Here is an 18,694-nt window from a genome sequence, read left to right on the forward strand (position 1 = left end):
TATAGACAATATATTTCTGTACACAAATAACAAAAAAATATTTAAATTATATACAAGAAATTAATTAAATGAAATTAATTTATTTAACTAGTGTAAAATAATAAATAAGTAAAAGTGCTTTATTGAAGAAAAATATTTTTATGAAATAAATCATATTAAAAAATATAAATTAAATTTATGTAATTTTTAAAACTTAATTAATAATTTGAATTAGTTTTTTATAATAATAAAAATATATACAATATTTTTCTGTACACAAATAACAATAAAATATTTAAATTATATATAAGGCATTTATAAATTGAACTTAATTTATTTAATTAGTGTAAAAAAAACAAATAAGTAAAACTGTTTTATTGAAGAAAAGTCTTTTTATGAAATAAATCATATTAAAAAATATAAATTATATTTATGTGTACTTTTTAAAATTTTATTTATAATTTTAATTAGTTCTTTATAATTAATATAATATAATAATTAATATAATAACATTTGAATTATACATAAGGAATTTATAAATTGAAATTAATTTATTTAGTCAGTGAAAAAAACAAATCAGTAAAAGTGCTTTATTTATATCAAATAGGCATTAATCAAAATAAAAGAAAACAATTTATATAAATTAGAACATTTCTTATAATCATAGTTATTAACGTTTTTATCAGGATTTTTTTTAAGATATAAATCAAATATATTTCTATAATACAAATGTCAATATTGAATCACTCATACCTAAACCGCTGATCCATTTTACAAACTGTGGCGCACAAAAAACGCAGCTACGAAAGAAAAAAGAAGAAAAAAATACGGTCAGCATCCATAAAATGATGTAGACAATTACGCAATTTAATAAAAATGTTAGCGGACCTCTTGCGAAATGTCATTCTCTTTTTACGACGTCGCCTTGTACAGAAATTGAATCGTCCGTTCAGTTTAATGCGTGCTGATCTTTATGTACATATAAAGCGTGTCGTTTAATTAGACTTAATTTAATTAGTCGGCGATTAAGTGTAACTGAGCGGGGTGGGAGTGATTAATTTCCATGGAAACCCCGACTTCCTGTGTTCAAGGGGTCCAATTGAAAAATAAAAATTGGTTAAAAATATTAATTAAATTATTTAATTTTCGATTTTTTTTATTTATAATGAAATATATATTGTATATTTTTATACAAATATCAAAAAAACTAAATAAATGTTGATGTTTATTTACATAATTATTACTTAAAATATAAATTAATTTCTTTGATTATCTGGGTATAATTTAAAAAATCTTAGTCACTTATTCAATTTTATTATGAACAAAAGTTTTTCAGTATTTCTGTGCCACAGAAAAAGTAAAATTTTAAATAACACAATCAAAAGTACAAAAAACTTCTGTAAAACATTAAAAAGTGTTTTATTTACAAAAATATTAATTATTTTATTTAACTAACTTGACCTATTTATAAATTACTTGATCATTATGGATTTTACTCAATTAAAATTAAATTATTGAACAAATTAAAGTGAAGTATTATAATTTTTATAATACGAAGCTCGTCCTTTAATTAGACTTAATTTAATTAGCCGACGATTAAACGTAATTAAGCGGGGTAAAGGGGATTTCGATGGAAACCCGGACTGAAGAGTCCCAATTAGAAGGCAAAAACAAGAATGAAATATCATTTCGTCCCATCGAGTGTTAACCGAATTAATCAGTTTGGAGTTTCTCGTCTCGAGTCGACAAAACCACACGGCGATATTTATTCGGCTTTTAACTGTACTAATAATAGAAAATCGTTTATTCACCCCATCGATCAAATTCGTAATATTAGTTGTGACACGTGCGCCGTAAAAAATGAGTATTTTTAACTGACAATCGTTTGATTTCTTTTTGTAAATTGTGAATTTTAGACGTGTGTTTACAATTTGATGGGTCACAAGTGGGCTAACTAAGTCGTTTTGATTGTTGTCCAATGTTTCTATTTATAAGTGTGAAATATTGTCCAAGAATAAACTTACTGCTTTAAATTAATTATAAAGGTTTTATTGTCTGATGACGAATTCGTCGTCTCCAATAGGTAAATGTTTAGACGACAATTATCAATTATTTTTTGTGTTTGTTAAACCACTTATAATCATTTATTGCGTGTAAAACACGACATAATTCATTATCGATACAGAAATAATAAAAAAAGTATATTAATCTAACTTTTACACGCGTTTTACCATTTAAGAATGGAGCCGTTGCCATAAAGTTATCGTTAATTAAGGTATAACACGTTTTAATTATACTATCACAGTAATTAATGTAATAAATTTTACGAAAAAACTCCCACACAAATCAACGTAGATTTCTAAAAGGAATGAAGAGGAAGCACTGAAATGTCAAACATGCTATTTTAAATTATTTAACATTGGAAGTAAGTCATTCAAATTAATATTAACAGTCTTAATTTTATAAAATAATAAGAAATTAAATTTATAAAGTTATTTTATTGTATATTTTAGTTTTTTCTGTATGTAAAGTCTTTTAAAATTATAGGATAGATATAAATATTTAAAAATAAACAAAAAAATGAAGAATTTGTACTTTATTTTATAATTTAATCAGTAAAAAGTAATATTTTTTTATAAAATAATAATAAATATAATCATAAAAACAATGAAAAAATAATTTAATAATAATAATTTAATTGATAATTTTATAATTCTATAAAAATTTTAAATATAAATGTCAATTTATATATTTTTTTTATATATTAATAATAAATGAAATTAATGAAATTATAAAGAATTTATTTTTTAATTTATACTATAAAAAAAAAAAAATTGAAAAATGTTTTAAAATTTATGAAATTTATGAATTTTTATAAAACTGAAAAATTATAAAAATAATATTAAATTTGTATTATTTTTATAATTACAAATATAAATTAAAAATATTTTAATAATTAAATTAATTAAATTATATAATTTTTATATTAATTTTAAAATTATATTATTTATTATATAATTATTTAATAAATTTATAAACCTGTAAAATATATTTTAAAATTTAAAAATAATAATTAAAATGAAATAAAATTCATAAAATTAAAAATTTATTAAAATATGATGACAAATTATTAAAAATTTATAAACCTAAAAAATTATAAAAATCATATAAATTTAAATTCTAAAAATCAATGAAATGAAATTCTCAAAATTTTCTGAAAAATATGAAATAATTTTAAAATATTATAAAAAACAAACAAATTATACAAAAATTAAGACACAAATTTATAAAAATTTATAAACCTGAAAAATTATAAAATATAAATTTAAATTCTAAAAATTAATTAAAAATATAATAATAATTAAATTAATACAATTATAAAATTATTATATTAATTTTTAAAATTATATGTTATTATTAAATATTTCAATAAAAATTTATAAACCTGTAAAAAGATGAAAATAAATGAATATAGACATAAAATTTAAAATTGAATAATAATAATAATAATAATTTATAAACCTGTAAAAATTTTTAAATTTTAAAATTTAATAATAATCATAATAATGAAATAAAAGTCTTAAAATTGAAAATAATTTATTTTTTATTATTTTCTGTAAGAGAAAAAAATGAAAGATTTTTAAAATTTTATGAAAAATATGAAATAATTTTTAAAAATTATAAAAAAAATTAAATTCAAATTCTAAAAATCATTTAAGAATACAAGAATAATAATAATTAAATTAATGAAAATATAAAATATTTAAAATTTTATGTGATTATTAAATATTTCAATAAAAATTTATAAACCTGTAAAAAAATAATAATAAATTTTAAAATTTAATAATATTAATAAAAATGAAATAAAATTCATAAAATTAAAAATAATTTATTTATTTATTTTTAGTCTTCTCTGTAAGAAAAAAAATTGAATAATTTAAAAAAAATTATGAAAAATATGAAATAATTTTTAAAATTGTAAGAAACAAAATATACAATTCTATAAAAATTTATAACCTGAAAAATAATATAAATTTATTTAACTCATAATTAATTACAATTATTATAAATTTTACAAAATGTTTAATATTTCTTATAAATGAATTTTTCAGTTCTCTTAAATATACTCTTAAAGATGAATTATTTTTTTTTGTTTAGTATAATTAAATAAAAGCAAAATATGAAATGAAATAATTAATAAAATAATTTTTCTTTTTAGAATATTATCAAATAATAAAATTATTATTATTATTATCAGTAATAATTAGTTAGTAAAATAAATATAAAAATACAGAAATGTCATTTAGTAAAAATATTGAAGAGATTTTAAAAGTGTAATTACAATATTAATTTTTTAACATTTTTCTATTTTATTTGTTATTTAAAATACAAATTATTAATTTATTTAGATATTTTTTATACTTTTTTTTTAAATTTTAAAAGAAAAATGTCTTTAATTGTTTGGTTTAATATTTTGACTACAAATTAAAGTTGAGAAATTGGTGACTTCAACTGACTTTTAATATAATTTATAAAATAATAGGATAAGTTTTCAACTATTACGTAGTCTTCCATAAATTTTAAACCCTTTTGTAAATTATGTTACATCATTATCCCACTTCAAAACTCTTTATAAACTGGATAAAACTTCTGCGTCCGACACTTAAAAAAAAACTTCCACCTAAAACATTAAAAGTCGTCAGCGTCAGTCGTGGGTGAGGGCAATTAATCTAGCTAAGTTTTGAATAAAACCCTTCAAAAGGTAAACGCACACAAAAGACTCAAAGACGCGACACCAACGTCTCCCACTAACTATAATTAATTACTTTACACCAGAACAATGGCTAGACGCCTTCTTCTGGCGAATAAATGACATAAAACGTTAACGTCCTTTTGTGTACAGGTTTGATTTATGGGATATTCAATTAATCCACCAATGTGTTTAACATTAAGTTAAGTTGGCATCTTAGTTAAAGGAAGGAACTGGAACTGATCCAGTAATGGTCTGTCACCAATAATGGACGAGCACAACAAATTCTTTAATTGTCAGGTCCTCGTTTATTTACGACGTTGATGATTGGATGTTTACGCATATCTGCGAAAGGAGATAATGCTCCAAACTGGCACAAGGCTGAATCGGCGACATATTAGAACTAAATCAGTCGGGTCTTAACGAAGATTTATCGAGGGGATTCACTCTACCTGTTTCCTGTTTTGATTGGGGGGATTAAGTTTATTTCACTTCTCAAATTGGAGACACGTTTGTACTTTCTAAGTAATTCAGTCTTCTGTCCATAACGAAGAAATGAGACTAAAGTTCACAGAGACATTTCTAATGGTGCCATATTTTTCATCACATATAATCCTCCAGTTCTGTAAACCCAATATCAGTTGTGTCATTCACAAATGGTGACAATTCTGAGGAAGGACTGTGTGAGATACAACGTGTGTTATTCCAGATGTCGTAGCTTAATTAGATTCACCAGCCACAACCCTCCAACCGACGTATTTTATTGTTAAACTTGGGGTGTATAGTGAGAACATTGTCGAATGTAACACCCACGTTTTGAGGTTAACATGCATAAACGAAGGGCAGATCAATTTTTATTTCTTTGTCCTTATTCCAGACAAGGGGAATCTAAGATGAAACTTTTATTGCCTTGTTTTTGGCATTTGTAAAATATACAAACATGTTTGTGACAACAAAGTTTCTCGTTGAACTTCTTCAATTTGCAGTATTATAGATGGTAAGTTTTAGATCATTAAGTGTCCATCGATCACTGCCATCAAAGCTAATCCAATTTACTGTGGGCACCTTGCAAGTTGCGCAAACTGGCCTTGCCGTGTAATTTAATAATCGGGATCAGCATGAGATGCCAGGTGCCTTCGGGAGCCATTAGGCTAATTAGGAAATGGGTACGTACTAACATGGAGATTGCTCTGATCTGAGGACGCATATTTGTGGGGATTTCGACTGTGTATGTGAATGTGGGTTTGAAGGGTCAATGTAAAATTAATTAATGAATTTCAAGCAAAATGTCATAGTAGATTAGACAATATTAAAATCATTAGTTTAACAGGTGAAAATCTGGATTAATTAATCTCTCAAATTTTATTTTGAAATATGCTTTTGTTTCACTTTTGTGTAGTTAAAAAATAGTTTTCAAAATAATTTAAAAATTGAGTTTTTATGAGAAAATAACAAATATTTATTAAAAATTCAATAAATAATTGAAAAAATTCAATTTAATAATAAATTTAAGAAAATAATAAATAATAAATTTAACAACATAAGAAAAATAAACTTTTCTAAATGTTAAAAAAGTAATTAAAATTATAACTATCAAAACAAATGAAAAATCATTTAAAAAATGAGTGTTTAATATTTATAAGAAATTTTATAATTTTTTTTCATTAATAAAGGAAAATTCAAAATGAATAATTTAAGCAATTACCATTGACAATAAAATATATGATATAAATAAATTTATTAAATATATAAAAAACGTTGTTAATTAAGCAAAAAAGGCAAATTCAAAAATAATTTTTTAAATTAGTTTTTAATGAAATTAAAAGAATCTAAAATAATTTATTTTAATAAATAAAATATTAAAAAAAAATAATTAAATGATTGAACTAATGAAAAGACATTGAAAACAAATAATTCAAAAAGTTGAATATTTAAAAATAAATTAATAAATAAATAAATATAAGGAATTGTTTAATGCAATTTAATTTATTAAAATTTATTAATTAATAATTCAAAATGAATAATTTAAAAAATTATTATTGTTAATAAAATATTTAATATATTAATATTATTAAATATATGAAGATAATGTTTATTTATTTATTAAAATTTATTAATTAATAATTAAAAATATCTAAAATAATTTATTTTTCTAAAATATAAGAACGAATATTAAAAAAATAAACTAAACACCAATTTTGTGAGAAAAAAAAATAATAAAAATAGAATAAATTTATTCATTAATAATAAACAGAAGAAGTTTAAAGTCCATAAATTATTGTGAGACATTTTAATTTTTAAAACCTTCAAAATATGTAACATCCATAAAATTAAGAATCAAATCTGTACAAAATTTATAATAAATGATAAAAATTTATTTATTCAGTTTTAGAAATTTTAAAATTTCATAAAAATTAATAAAATAAATAAAAAAGATTTATTAATATTTAAAATTTAATACATTTAATATTTAATAAATCTATAATTAACTAAACTAAATACCAAATTATGGATGAAGTAAATAAAATAATTAATAAATAAATAAAAATAAATATACAGAATTTATAAAAGTTTGTAACATCTATATAAAATCTGTAACATTTATAAAGCACCAAACCTGTAAAAAAATTATAATAAATGGTAAAAATTTATTTATTAACTTTTAGAAAATTTAAAATTTGATAAAAATTAATAAAATAAATAAAAAAAGACTATTTATTTATATTTAAAATTTAAAAAATTGTAATTGTATAAATATCTCTTTGAAAAAGTAAATAAAATAATTAATAAATAAATAAAAATAGAATACATTTATTCATTAATATACAGAATTTATAAAAGTTGGAAGTCTCTAAATTATATTGAAATATTATAATTTTTAATAACTTTATAACCTGTAACATCTATAAAATTAAGCTCAAAACCTTTTAAAAAATTAATAAATGATAAAAATTTATTTACTAGCATTTAGAAATTTTAAAATTTGATAAAAATTAATAAATAAAATAAATAAAATAAATAAAATTTGAATTATGTAAATAAATCTTTGAAGTCTGTAACATTTTGAAAACTAAATACCAAATATGTGGGAAAAGTAGATAAAATAATTGATAAATAAATAAAAATATAATAAATATATTCATTAATATAGAGAAGTCTCTAAATTATACTGAGATATTCTAATTTTCGTAATATCTGTATAAAATCTTTTTTAACAGTTAAAATTTTAAAATTTGTAAAGAATTAATAAAATAAATAATAAAAATTTATATTAAAATTTTTAAAATATGTAACATATATCAAATTAAGCATTAAAATTGACATAAATGGTAACGTAAAAAATTTATAAAATTTGAAAATTGTTATCAAATCTGTAGAAAAAAATAAAACAAATAATTAAAGTAAAATATTAATAGTCCCCAAATAAAATATCTGTTATAATTGTAACCACAGGATAAATGAGAAATTAATAATTTGCCATTTTCTGAGCAGATGAAGTTACAAGTCCTTAATATAATAATTCAAGGATATCTAAACAAAGAACGGGGACAAATAATAATACTTAAAACATCGATTTAACAACGTACGAGATATTTTCCAACAAGCACATTGTCACACATTTTAATAATGGACGTTGATAGTTGTGTCAACAACAGATTTAACCATTCGTTACCTTTGCCATTTAAATTTTAAAATCACAACTGATTTGTAACTCCTGTAAGCTAATAATCGATTCGATAATGTCGCAATAGCCATGCAAGGTGATTTCCTTCCCCCCAAAGTCACGTGAATGCGTTCCAGGCACGCAAAACGTCCAAATCTCGATCAACCTTTGGTTGGAAACTGCGTTTTGCACACCTCCACTTCCAACAACGTTTATCTATGCCATTAATCCGCAGACTAATTTTTAAAGTCAATAATCATTCCAGACATGCTGGAACGATTACTGGGAGATTACTTCTCGAACGAACGTCCCTTTAAACGTACAATTTCCCTTATCACTTGTTCCTCTGTACTGCCATGTTCTTGAAGATTATATCTCGTTTCGTTCGAATCAAGTTCGGTTCTGAAGGCCGGATTCAATCTTCCACAAACCATTAAAATTTCATTTCCGGACTCTTTTTTTGTACAACTTCATCTTGAATTCGATTAAAGTTAATTAAACAACGTGTAATTGAGGATATAACTCAATTATTTACAAATTTAAACGGAAGTTAACGAAGGATGTGGAGGATTAACATCCTTCTTGATTCAAAATCATTTTACATAAAATACAAATTATTCAATATTTTTCTTGGATGATGCAATGTATGTTTCGTTGTAACCAATTCCATTTATATCTATATGTAAATACTAATATTTGTTAATTTTTGTTATTTTATCCATATATTTTAATATTTAAATATTTTATAATTTTAGGAATATTTTGAAGGATTTATAATTAATATTTTTAATTTTAAGTTTTTATATTTTTCTAAGAATTTTACTGAATTTAATCTAATTTAACAGAATAAATTATGAAACAAAGAAAAAATGTTGTCTGAATATTTTTTATATAATATAATTTATTTATCCATCTAAAATTTTAGACAGCAAAAAATTGAACTTTTAATAATACACAAAAATCATAAATAATCAAAAATATTTAATATATTACAAAGTTTAGAAATTTTTAGTTTTTTTAGTATTCAAACTAATTAAATTAAATTAATTAATTATTAAATAATTGGAATTAAATTATATATTTCAAAAAATTGAATATTTTTATGTAATTTATTAATTAATTCATCTAAGTATCCCTTAATTAATTAAATTATCCTTCTAAATCTTTAGAAACCTAAAAATTAGACTATTGATTTTTGAAATTTATATTAATAAATTTGTGCACATCAATTATTTGAAGTAATTGATGATTTTTGAATATAAAAAAATTATAAATTCTTGAATAATAAGAAATATTAGGAAATTTGAAAAATTTTAGTTTTTTTATAATATTTCCACTTCCCATTTTGGTCAATTAATCAAAAAAGTTGTGAGAATATAATTTAAAAAATTTATTTTAATTTATTCATAATTTGACCCCTTCTTCCTCCAATTAAATATTAAAATAAGTTTAAACAAAACTTTATTTTATATTAAAAAAATTTTTCTAATAATTTATTAACATTTAGAACTTGGAAACTCTTAAAATTTCTTATAATGTTTAATTTAATAATCAGTATTTAAATGAAAAATTTCAAAAAATGAAGAATTTTAAAAAATTTTTATAAATTTGGGAAAAATTGAATATTTTTGTGTAATTTGTTAATTAATTCACTTAGGTATCCCTTAATTAATTAAATTACCTTTCAAATTTGTAAAAAGTTAAAAATTAGACTTGATCTTTAAATTAATGTTAATAAATTTGTACACATCAATTATATTAAGTAAATGATGATTTTTTAATATAAAAATTATAAATTCTTAAATAATAAAAAATATTTAATATATAAAATATTACAAACTCTGGATTTTTTAGTACTTTGACTTTTCTTTTTTTATTTGGAAAATTTAGACCATTTAAACTATAAAATATAATTTATTAATCAAATCAAAGATAAACATTAGATTTTACATTTTTTAATAATATTTAATATTCTTGAACACATCAACTTTTTAAAGAAAATGATTATTTATTAATATAAAAATTACAAATTCTTTAATAATGAAAAATATTTAATACAATAATATCACAAAATAATAAATTTTTCAGTTTTTTTTAGTAATTCTCCTTTTTGTTTCTAAAACTTAGACAATTTAAACTATGAAATATATATTAATAAATATATTTTGTCAAAACAGTTGAGACAATATCATTAAAAAATTAAGAAATCTAAAATTTACTAAATTATTGTGTGTAATTTTTTGTTATTTCGGTCTTTCTTGAATTAAATAGTATCCAAAACTTTTCAAATAATTTTAGTTGTACATTTTATTATTTTAGAATTAAAGATTTTTTAAGATTTCTGTTTAAATGATATTTTCCAAAAAAAAAAAAATAATAATAATAATGATTATACATATTTTTTGTATAATTTAATTAATACAAATATTATTATTGTGTCTATTTTTGGACTAAAACTCAATATCTTGCAAATTCCAAGGGAATTACATAAATAAATTATTGTGCCGGACAAACCCCATAATTTATCTAAAGTATCCCTTTACAAATGACCACAAAACATAACTCATTTGAAAACGTGCCGTTATTTATAGAAACAATACCGCAGGGTGTGTGTAACGGTGTTTTGTTTCATTTCCTTTTTTTTTTCGAAAAAAAAAAAACCAACAATAAATAATAACTAAAACACGCCACACGTTAGTTTGAAATGCGGAATTTACGGGACGTCCCGCACCTGCCGCCACCTCCTGAAAATTACAAATTTAGACGTCCGTGTGCGTGACGGGCCGTAGTGAAAATTACTTCCCTCGCCGTATCACTATAAATAAACGCGGCGGTAAATGATTATTAACTTATGCCACACCGCAATTAATTCGTGTACGATACGTGTGAACGGTTGAAACTGGTAAAGAAATGCAAGTTTCGACGCCCGTTAAATTTGTCGTTGCAGTCCTGAGGAAATATGCCGCATTATGGCGTACTTATTTTCGTAACAGTCGGTGTTTTACAATTTACTTGTTTAGTGCCAGAGATTGGGGCTATTTTTATTTTGGGACGACTTTGCGGGGATTTTGAGGCTGTAAAAATTGTTTGGTGTGTTACTCGTGTTGGTTGTCCACTTCAGTTTGTCAACACTGACATATATTCTGTTAAAAGTATTCGTATACATTTCACAAGGGACGTTAAGCCATCTTAGATAAAGTTCAGAATAGCTAAACTCATTTTTGATTTAAGTTAGTTCTTCCCTTTCTTATTTTTGTTACCTATTAAATTAAGTTTACTTTATATTTAAAAGGTTTTCAATTAATTTATTAACATTTAGAACTTAATTCACAAACTTTCTCCTTATATTTATATTTTTAAATAATTATAATTTATTTTACATTTTTCATAAAATGAAGAATTTTAAAATAATTTTCCAAATTCAGAAAAAAGAATATTTTAATATAAATTATTAACTTCATTAATAATTAATTAGATTTTTCATCATTAAATTAATATTAATAAATTTGTATACATCAATTATTTTAAATAAATGATGATTTTTTAATATAAAAATTATAAATTCTTGAATATATTTCTTGAAAAATATTTAATATATAAAATATTACAAAAGTTCAATTTTTTCAGTTTTTTGATTACTTTTATTACTATTTATATTTTTAAATAATTAGAATATAAATCATATTTTTCATAAAATGAAGAATTTAAAAAATATAAATTAGAAAATAAAGAATATTTTTTTATGATTTATTAATTAATTAATTCATCTAAGTATCCCTTAATTAATTAACCTAAATCTTAATAATCGTGTACACATAATTTTTTTCAGATAAATAATAATTTATGAATATAAAAATTAAAAATTCATAAATAATGAGAAATATTTAATACATAAAATATTACAATTTTTTTTTTATTTTTAGGTTGTTTTTCTATTTTCACTTTTTATTTCTAAAATTTTGAAACTTTAAATTATAATATAATAAATAAAAATTGTCAAAAAATTTGTGAAAATATAATATAAAAAATAATAATGAATAATCTAAAATCCCCGTTTTAATTAAAATTATAAAATTTATTATATTTATATTATTATTATTATTATTATTTTTTCATTTATTGAAAATATTTTTTGTTGACAATTTTAATATTGTTATTTTTTTTTTATACAATATATTTAACATTTTTTTAGAAATTTAATTCATAATAGTTTTTCCAAATTATTTTGCTATATAATTTAAAAAATATATATAATTGAAAATTCAATTTACTAAAATAAGTGTTATTTTTACTTTTTTTATCAATCATTTTTCAACTCCCATTTTTATAAAGTTATAAAATTTATAATTATTTTTTGAATTTCTTTATTTTTTTTTAATTTTTCTTTAGTCCAAAATTTTGTTCATAATTTTTAAACATTAATATTTATCTATATTTTTAATACACTTATTTACATTTATTGAAAATATTTTTTGTTGACAATTTTAATATTGTTATTTTTTTTATACAATATATTTAACATTTTTTTAGAAATTTAATTCATAATAGTTTTTCCAAATTATTTTTCTATATAATTTAAAAAATATACATAATTGAAAATTCAATTTACTAAAATAAGTGTTATTTTATACTTTTTTTATTCATCATTTTTCAACTCCCATTTTTATAAAGTTATAAAATTTATAATATTTATAAATATTTTTTGAATTTCTTGATTTTTTTTAATTTTTCTTTAGTCCAAAATTTTGTTCATAATTTTTAAACTTTAATATTTATTTATATTTTTAATACACTTTGGATGTTCTTTAAATAAATTTAATTCATAATGCTCCTTCAAAAATGTTTCTTTATAATTTTATTAGTTATTATTATTCAGAATATCTAAACAATATATTAAATAATTTTTTATACAATTTAAAAAATATATATATATAATTGGAAATTTAACTTAATATTTAAAAATTGTTATTTACTTTTTTCATTTAGCTTTTTTTAATTCCCAGTTTTTATTAAAATTATAAAATTTGTTATATTAATAATTATTTCTTGATTTTTTTTGTAATTTTTTGGACATTTTTTAAATAAATTTAATTCATAACATTCCTTTAAAAATGTTTTTTTACAAATCTATCAATTATTATTATTGAAAATATTTAAACTATATATTAAATAATTTTTTATGTAATTTAAAAAATTGAAAATTCAAATTTATTCAGCATTTTTCAATTGCCAGTTTTTATTAAAATTATAAAATTTGTTATATTAATAATTATTTTTTATGAATTTCTTGATTTTTTTTCCTTGATCCAAAATATTTATGTTCATAATTTTTAAATTTTTAGTATCTATCTATTTTTTATGTAATTTAAAAAATTGGAAATTCAAATTTATTCAGCATTTTTCAATTTCCAATTTTTAACAAAATTATAAAATTTGTTATATTAATAATTATTTTTATGAATTTATTGATTTTTTTTCCTTGATCCAAATTATTTATGTACATAATTTTTAAGCTTTTGGTATCTATCTATATTTTTTTTTGGATTTTTATACATTTTGGACGTTTTTTAAATAAATTTAATTCATAACATTCCCACAAAAATGTTTCTTTATATTTTTTTAGTATCATATTAATTATTATTATTCTAATGTATATATTAAATATTTTTTTATGTAATTTAAAAAATATTATTTGAATTCATGTTAATCCCTAGTTTTTATTAAAATTATAAAATTTATTATATTTATAATTATTTTTGGAATTTCTTGATTTTTTGTGATTTTTCCTTAGTTCAAAATAATTTTTGTTGACATTTTTTAAATTTTTAACAATTATCTACATCTCTTTAGTTTTTTACACATTTTCGAGGTTTTTTAGACAGTTTTTTAATTAATAAAATAACAGGAAAAACATTCAGTATTAAATATACAAAAGAAATATATTGAAAAATATTGTATAACTTAAAAAAAAAATTAATTTTTTAATTAAAGTAAGAAGTTTTGAGATTAAATTTAGCTCTTCTAAATTTGACCAGAATTTAATATTACACAATTATTAAAAGTATTATGCCCCAAAAACTTATAAGGGTTGTTAAATGTTAAATAGGCCACAAAATGTTTAAACCCCCTAATTAAATCACGTATCAAATTGCAACGCCACGAAACATTTAAGGCATGTCACAGCCACAAATGCGGTTGATGGTTGAGATAGTTTGACGTCAATGACGGTGGTTAAAGTTGCAGCGCGTCGGCCCATTATTCCGAGATGGTTAATTAATTATGGCGGACGAAAGAAGAGAGGTTTACGGGCTTTGTGTGTCGCCAAAACGTTCTCTCCGTCTCTTTGTGTGCACATACGAAAGTTTTAAATTGAATTGCGCTGTACGCTTTACAGTGCCTAAGAAGCTTTTATGTTTCTGGTGAAATGTATACGGGGCACTTTGCAGGAAATAGATTTTAGTGGTGCACTTTGTCAATAAAGCAAATAAAGGTGGACGTGTGTCACTGTGTTTAGGTGTTACAGCACAAACGACACAAAGGCACGAAACGTTTATGGCATTAAATTTCATGAAATTCAATCAAAATTTTAAAATTTTCATGATAATATTTGAATATAATTCCTATTTTTTAATCATTTATAAGTTTAATAAAGTATTTTTTTAGTATTAAATTGCAAAATTTCATATCACCATATTTTATATAATGTTTTTATTTTTTATTATTCAAAAATGAACCTTGAACTTTGATGGGGTGCTAAACAAAATGTATTATTTATGTGACGTTGTAAACATATCCATTTTTTAGAACTAGTCTTATTTTTTTATGAATGTTCCCACACAGAACTAAAGAATATTGTAAGTTCATACAGACATCCACCGTCTTGGTTGGTTTAATGAAACGGAAAGTCGTTCCGAATATGCGATGATATAAAAGTTAACAAGACATTTCGTACTTTTATCGCAGTGCCAATAAAAACGACTGTGTTCTTTTACGGTCGGGATACACGTTTATTTTTCCGCAGAAAATTGATATTGAACCCAATTTTTGCCACATTGTAATACAGTTATCCCTCCGCAATTTTTGTCCTGGATATGTAAAATATGTACCTCAAAAAATATATATCTCCTTAATTATTATTAATATTAATTTTATAATTTTAGCTACGAAAAAATTTGTCTGAGTTCAAAAAACTGATAACTGAATAATTCGAATGGCAAAAAACAATCCAATCTTATCGTCAACTGAAATTAAAGCCAACCTGGAGGAAATAGGACTTGCTGAAATTAGTTCAAGGACTGTGAGAAGATGGTTAGTGGATGGGGGTTCGTTTGACCCCAGACCCACAAGAAAAACCCTGGTTTCTACCAAAAAAGTGAAGGTCCAATTTTGACTTGCTTAGGATCACATTCACTGGACAACAGAACAGTGGGGACGAGTAATTTTTAGTGACGAGTCTAAAGTTAGTTTATAAAATGATGGTTCTGCTTATGTTAAACATCCCACAGGGATAAAACTACACAAAAAGTTGGTTATACCCACAGTGGAACATGGTGGAGGCTCAATTATGCTTTGGGGATGCTTCAATTCTTCTGGCGAAGGCCCCTTAGACTGATTTATGTACTAGGATATATTAGACAACAATTTGCTTCCATATATTGAAGAAATGATGCCCTTAATAAACGTGTTTCAACATGAAAAGGATCTTCAACTCAAACCCAAAATTGTGACATTCAATGGACAAAATTCTAGCTACTTTTTACTTTATGGCCTTTCATTGCTCTCTGTGAATTTAAATCGATTATTTACTGAGGGCCTTTTGCTTATTATAATTACTTAATCATTGGCAGAAGGAAAACTGTAAGAAAAATTATAATCCGGCGTTACAACAGCCAGAGAAACAAGAAGAGATATCTAAGAGTTTACGGCCGAATAAGTCAATCGTTTCCCTTATTATTAAAATAATTTAGAGAAACTGACCAAGTGGTAGCTACGAAAAAAATTGTCTGAGTTCGAAAAACTTGAAAGAAAATCGATAACTGGATAATTCGAATGTCAAAAAACAATCCAATCTTATCGTCAACTGAAATTAAAGCCAACCTGGAGGAATTGGGACTTGCTGACATTAGTTCAAGAACTGTGAGGAGATGGTTAGTGGATGGGGGTTCGTTTGACCCCAGACCTACAAGAAAAACCCTGGTTTCTACCAAAAAAGTGAAGGTCCAATTTTAACTTGCTTAGGATCACATTCACTGGGCAACAGAACAGTGGGGACGAGTAATTTTTAGTGACGAGTCTAAATTTAATTCATAAAATGATGGTTCTGCTTATGTTAAACATCCTACAGGAATAAAACTATACAAAAAGTTGATTATACCCTCAGTGGAACATGGTGGAGGTTCAATTATGCTTTGGGGATGCTTCAATTCTTCTGGAGAAGGCCCCCTTAGACTCATTTATGTATTTAGGGATATATTAAACAACAATTTGCTTCCATATATTGAAGAAATGATGCTCTTAATAAACGTGTTTCAACATGAAAACGACACCAAACACAAACCCAAAATTGTGACGAATTGGTTAAAGACCAAAGCATCGATGTTTTGTCTTGCCCGTCCCAATCTCCACACATTAACCCTATAGGAAACATGGGGGAACACGTTCATAACCAAAATCGACATAAAAATTGTACAAATTTAAATGAACTCATCACATCAACTCAAGAAACTTGAAGGAATATAGACTTGTTGTATATTGGGAGAATGGTCGAGTCTATGGTACAGAGATGGGCCTAAATTATAAAACAAAAAGGATATTATACAAAGTGTTAATGTTAAATTAAATAACACAGATTTAATCAATAAAAATCCCTTTAAAAATTAAAGTTGCCTTATTTATGTCCTGCACAATTCAGAAAAATATATGTAACATTTTATAGAATAAAAATATATTAGTTTTTATAATACAGAAGTAAATTAATATTATTTTAACAGTTCACATTACATTAAAGAACATTTAATATTTTAAAAAATTCCTATAATAATGTCCACGATTGTACAACATATTAAAAACTAAAGTTTGGAGATAAAAATAAATATGATAATTATATTAAATCTTTACCTTGTTGGGAAATTGGAGCTTCAAAGAGAGCATAATTAGTTTATTTAAAAGAACATCTTCGACCAACAAAACTACATAACACAAACTAAAACCAACACCGCATAAAACATTCAAACACAATAAATACACAATCGTAATTAACTAATATAGATATCGGTCGTAAATCCTAAAAAAAGGACGTCACAATCGAGTTTCGGACGATCCGGTGTGACAACAGTACACAAACAAATACGATAGAGTGTTTTAGATAAATAATCGGCGTTGCGACAATTGCATATGTAATCAATTGTTCGATCGTTCAGATACGAATGCGCGAGTATAAATAATTCGATTTAGTTATTCGAGTGTCGCACTTGTACGACTAATGGAGATGAACGGTTCAATATTTCGGGCCTGATAATTCGATACGGAGGAGTCGGTGGAAGATTAAACGTGGAATATTGTTTGGATTAAATATCAATCGTTGAACTGCGGGTCAGATTTATCTGTAATAATAATAATTAATAAAAACATTATCGTTTGTTTAAATGGGACAAATCTAATTTGTTTGTCAATTCAATTAACAAATATTTTGCTTTAATAATTATGGTAATAAGAGGCTGAGGTTACAAGAGACTAATTTGTACTACAAATGTAAACTTTTGAAATAAGCTCTTGTACTTTTTAATTACAATATTTTAACGTGTAACATAAAATAAAATATGTACTGTCGTTTTGAAATACACAAACAAAGAGATAAACAAAATGACACAAGTACAAATAAAGAATATTTGAAACAATTGTCTGTTTTTATCTCCCTTGAGGAAGGAAATATCCAGTTTTATATAAAATATGTGTGTTATTCATATGGGAGTTGAGTTTTACTTTGTTGACGTCAATATAAAATATAAAGTAAACGATATAATATGTGTTTTAACCGGTATTTCAAATTTTATTTCATTTTTTATTTATATTAAATGATTGAAGCCTTAAAAGTATATATGAAATATTATAAACAATAGTAAAATAATATTTATTACCTAATTAATGTATTATTAATATATTTCACAAATAAAATATTTAAATGTATGGTAATTAAATTTAAAATATAATAAAAAAATATAATTATGTATATAGACACAAGATTCAGTTTTAAAAACAACTATTTGGTTAATATACAAATTAAATAAAACAAATGTCCAAAG

At 22.4% G+C, this 18,694-nt stretch overlaps 1 protein-coding gene across 4 annotated transcripts in view; it reads right to left on the reverse strand.

The window, feature by feature from the left end:
• The window catches only part of LOC109604619 (cAMP-dependent protein kinase type I regulatory subunit), a 107,118-nt gene that overhangs the window by 30,172 nt on the left and 58,252 nt on the right, over positions 1 to 18,694 (reverse strand). The window contains exon 1 of one of the 4 annotated variants that reach the window (XM_049962441.1): positions 17,511 to 17,672. The exons of the other annotated variants lie outside the window; for them this stretch is intronic. Coding sequence (XP_049818398.1) covers positions 17,511 to 17,543 — 33 coding nt within the window. The 5' untranslated portion in view covers positions 17,544 to 17,672. Of the gene's footprint in view, positions 1 to 17,510; positions 17,673 to 18,694 lie in introns of those variants that run through there. 4 annotated transcript variants of the gene reach the window in all.

The sequence above is a fragment of the Aethina tumida genome, chromosome 2 (assembly GCF_024364675.1).
Source record: "Aethina tumida isolate Nest 87 chromosome 2, icAetTumi1.1, whole genome shotgun sequence".
Classification (NCBI taxonomy): domain Eukaryota; kingdom Metazoa; phylum Arthropoda; class Insecta; order Coleoptera; family Nitidulidae; genus Aethina; species Aethina tumida.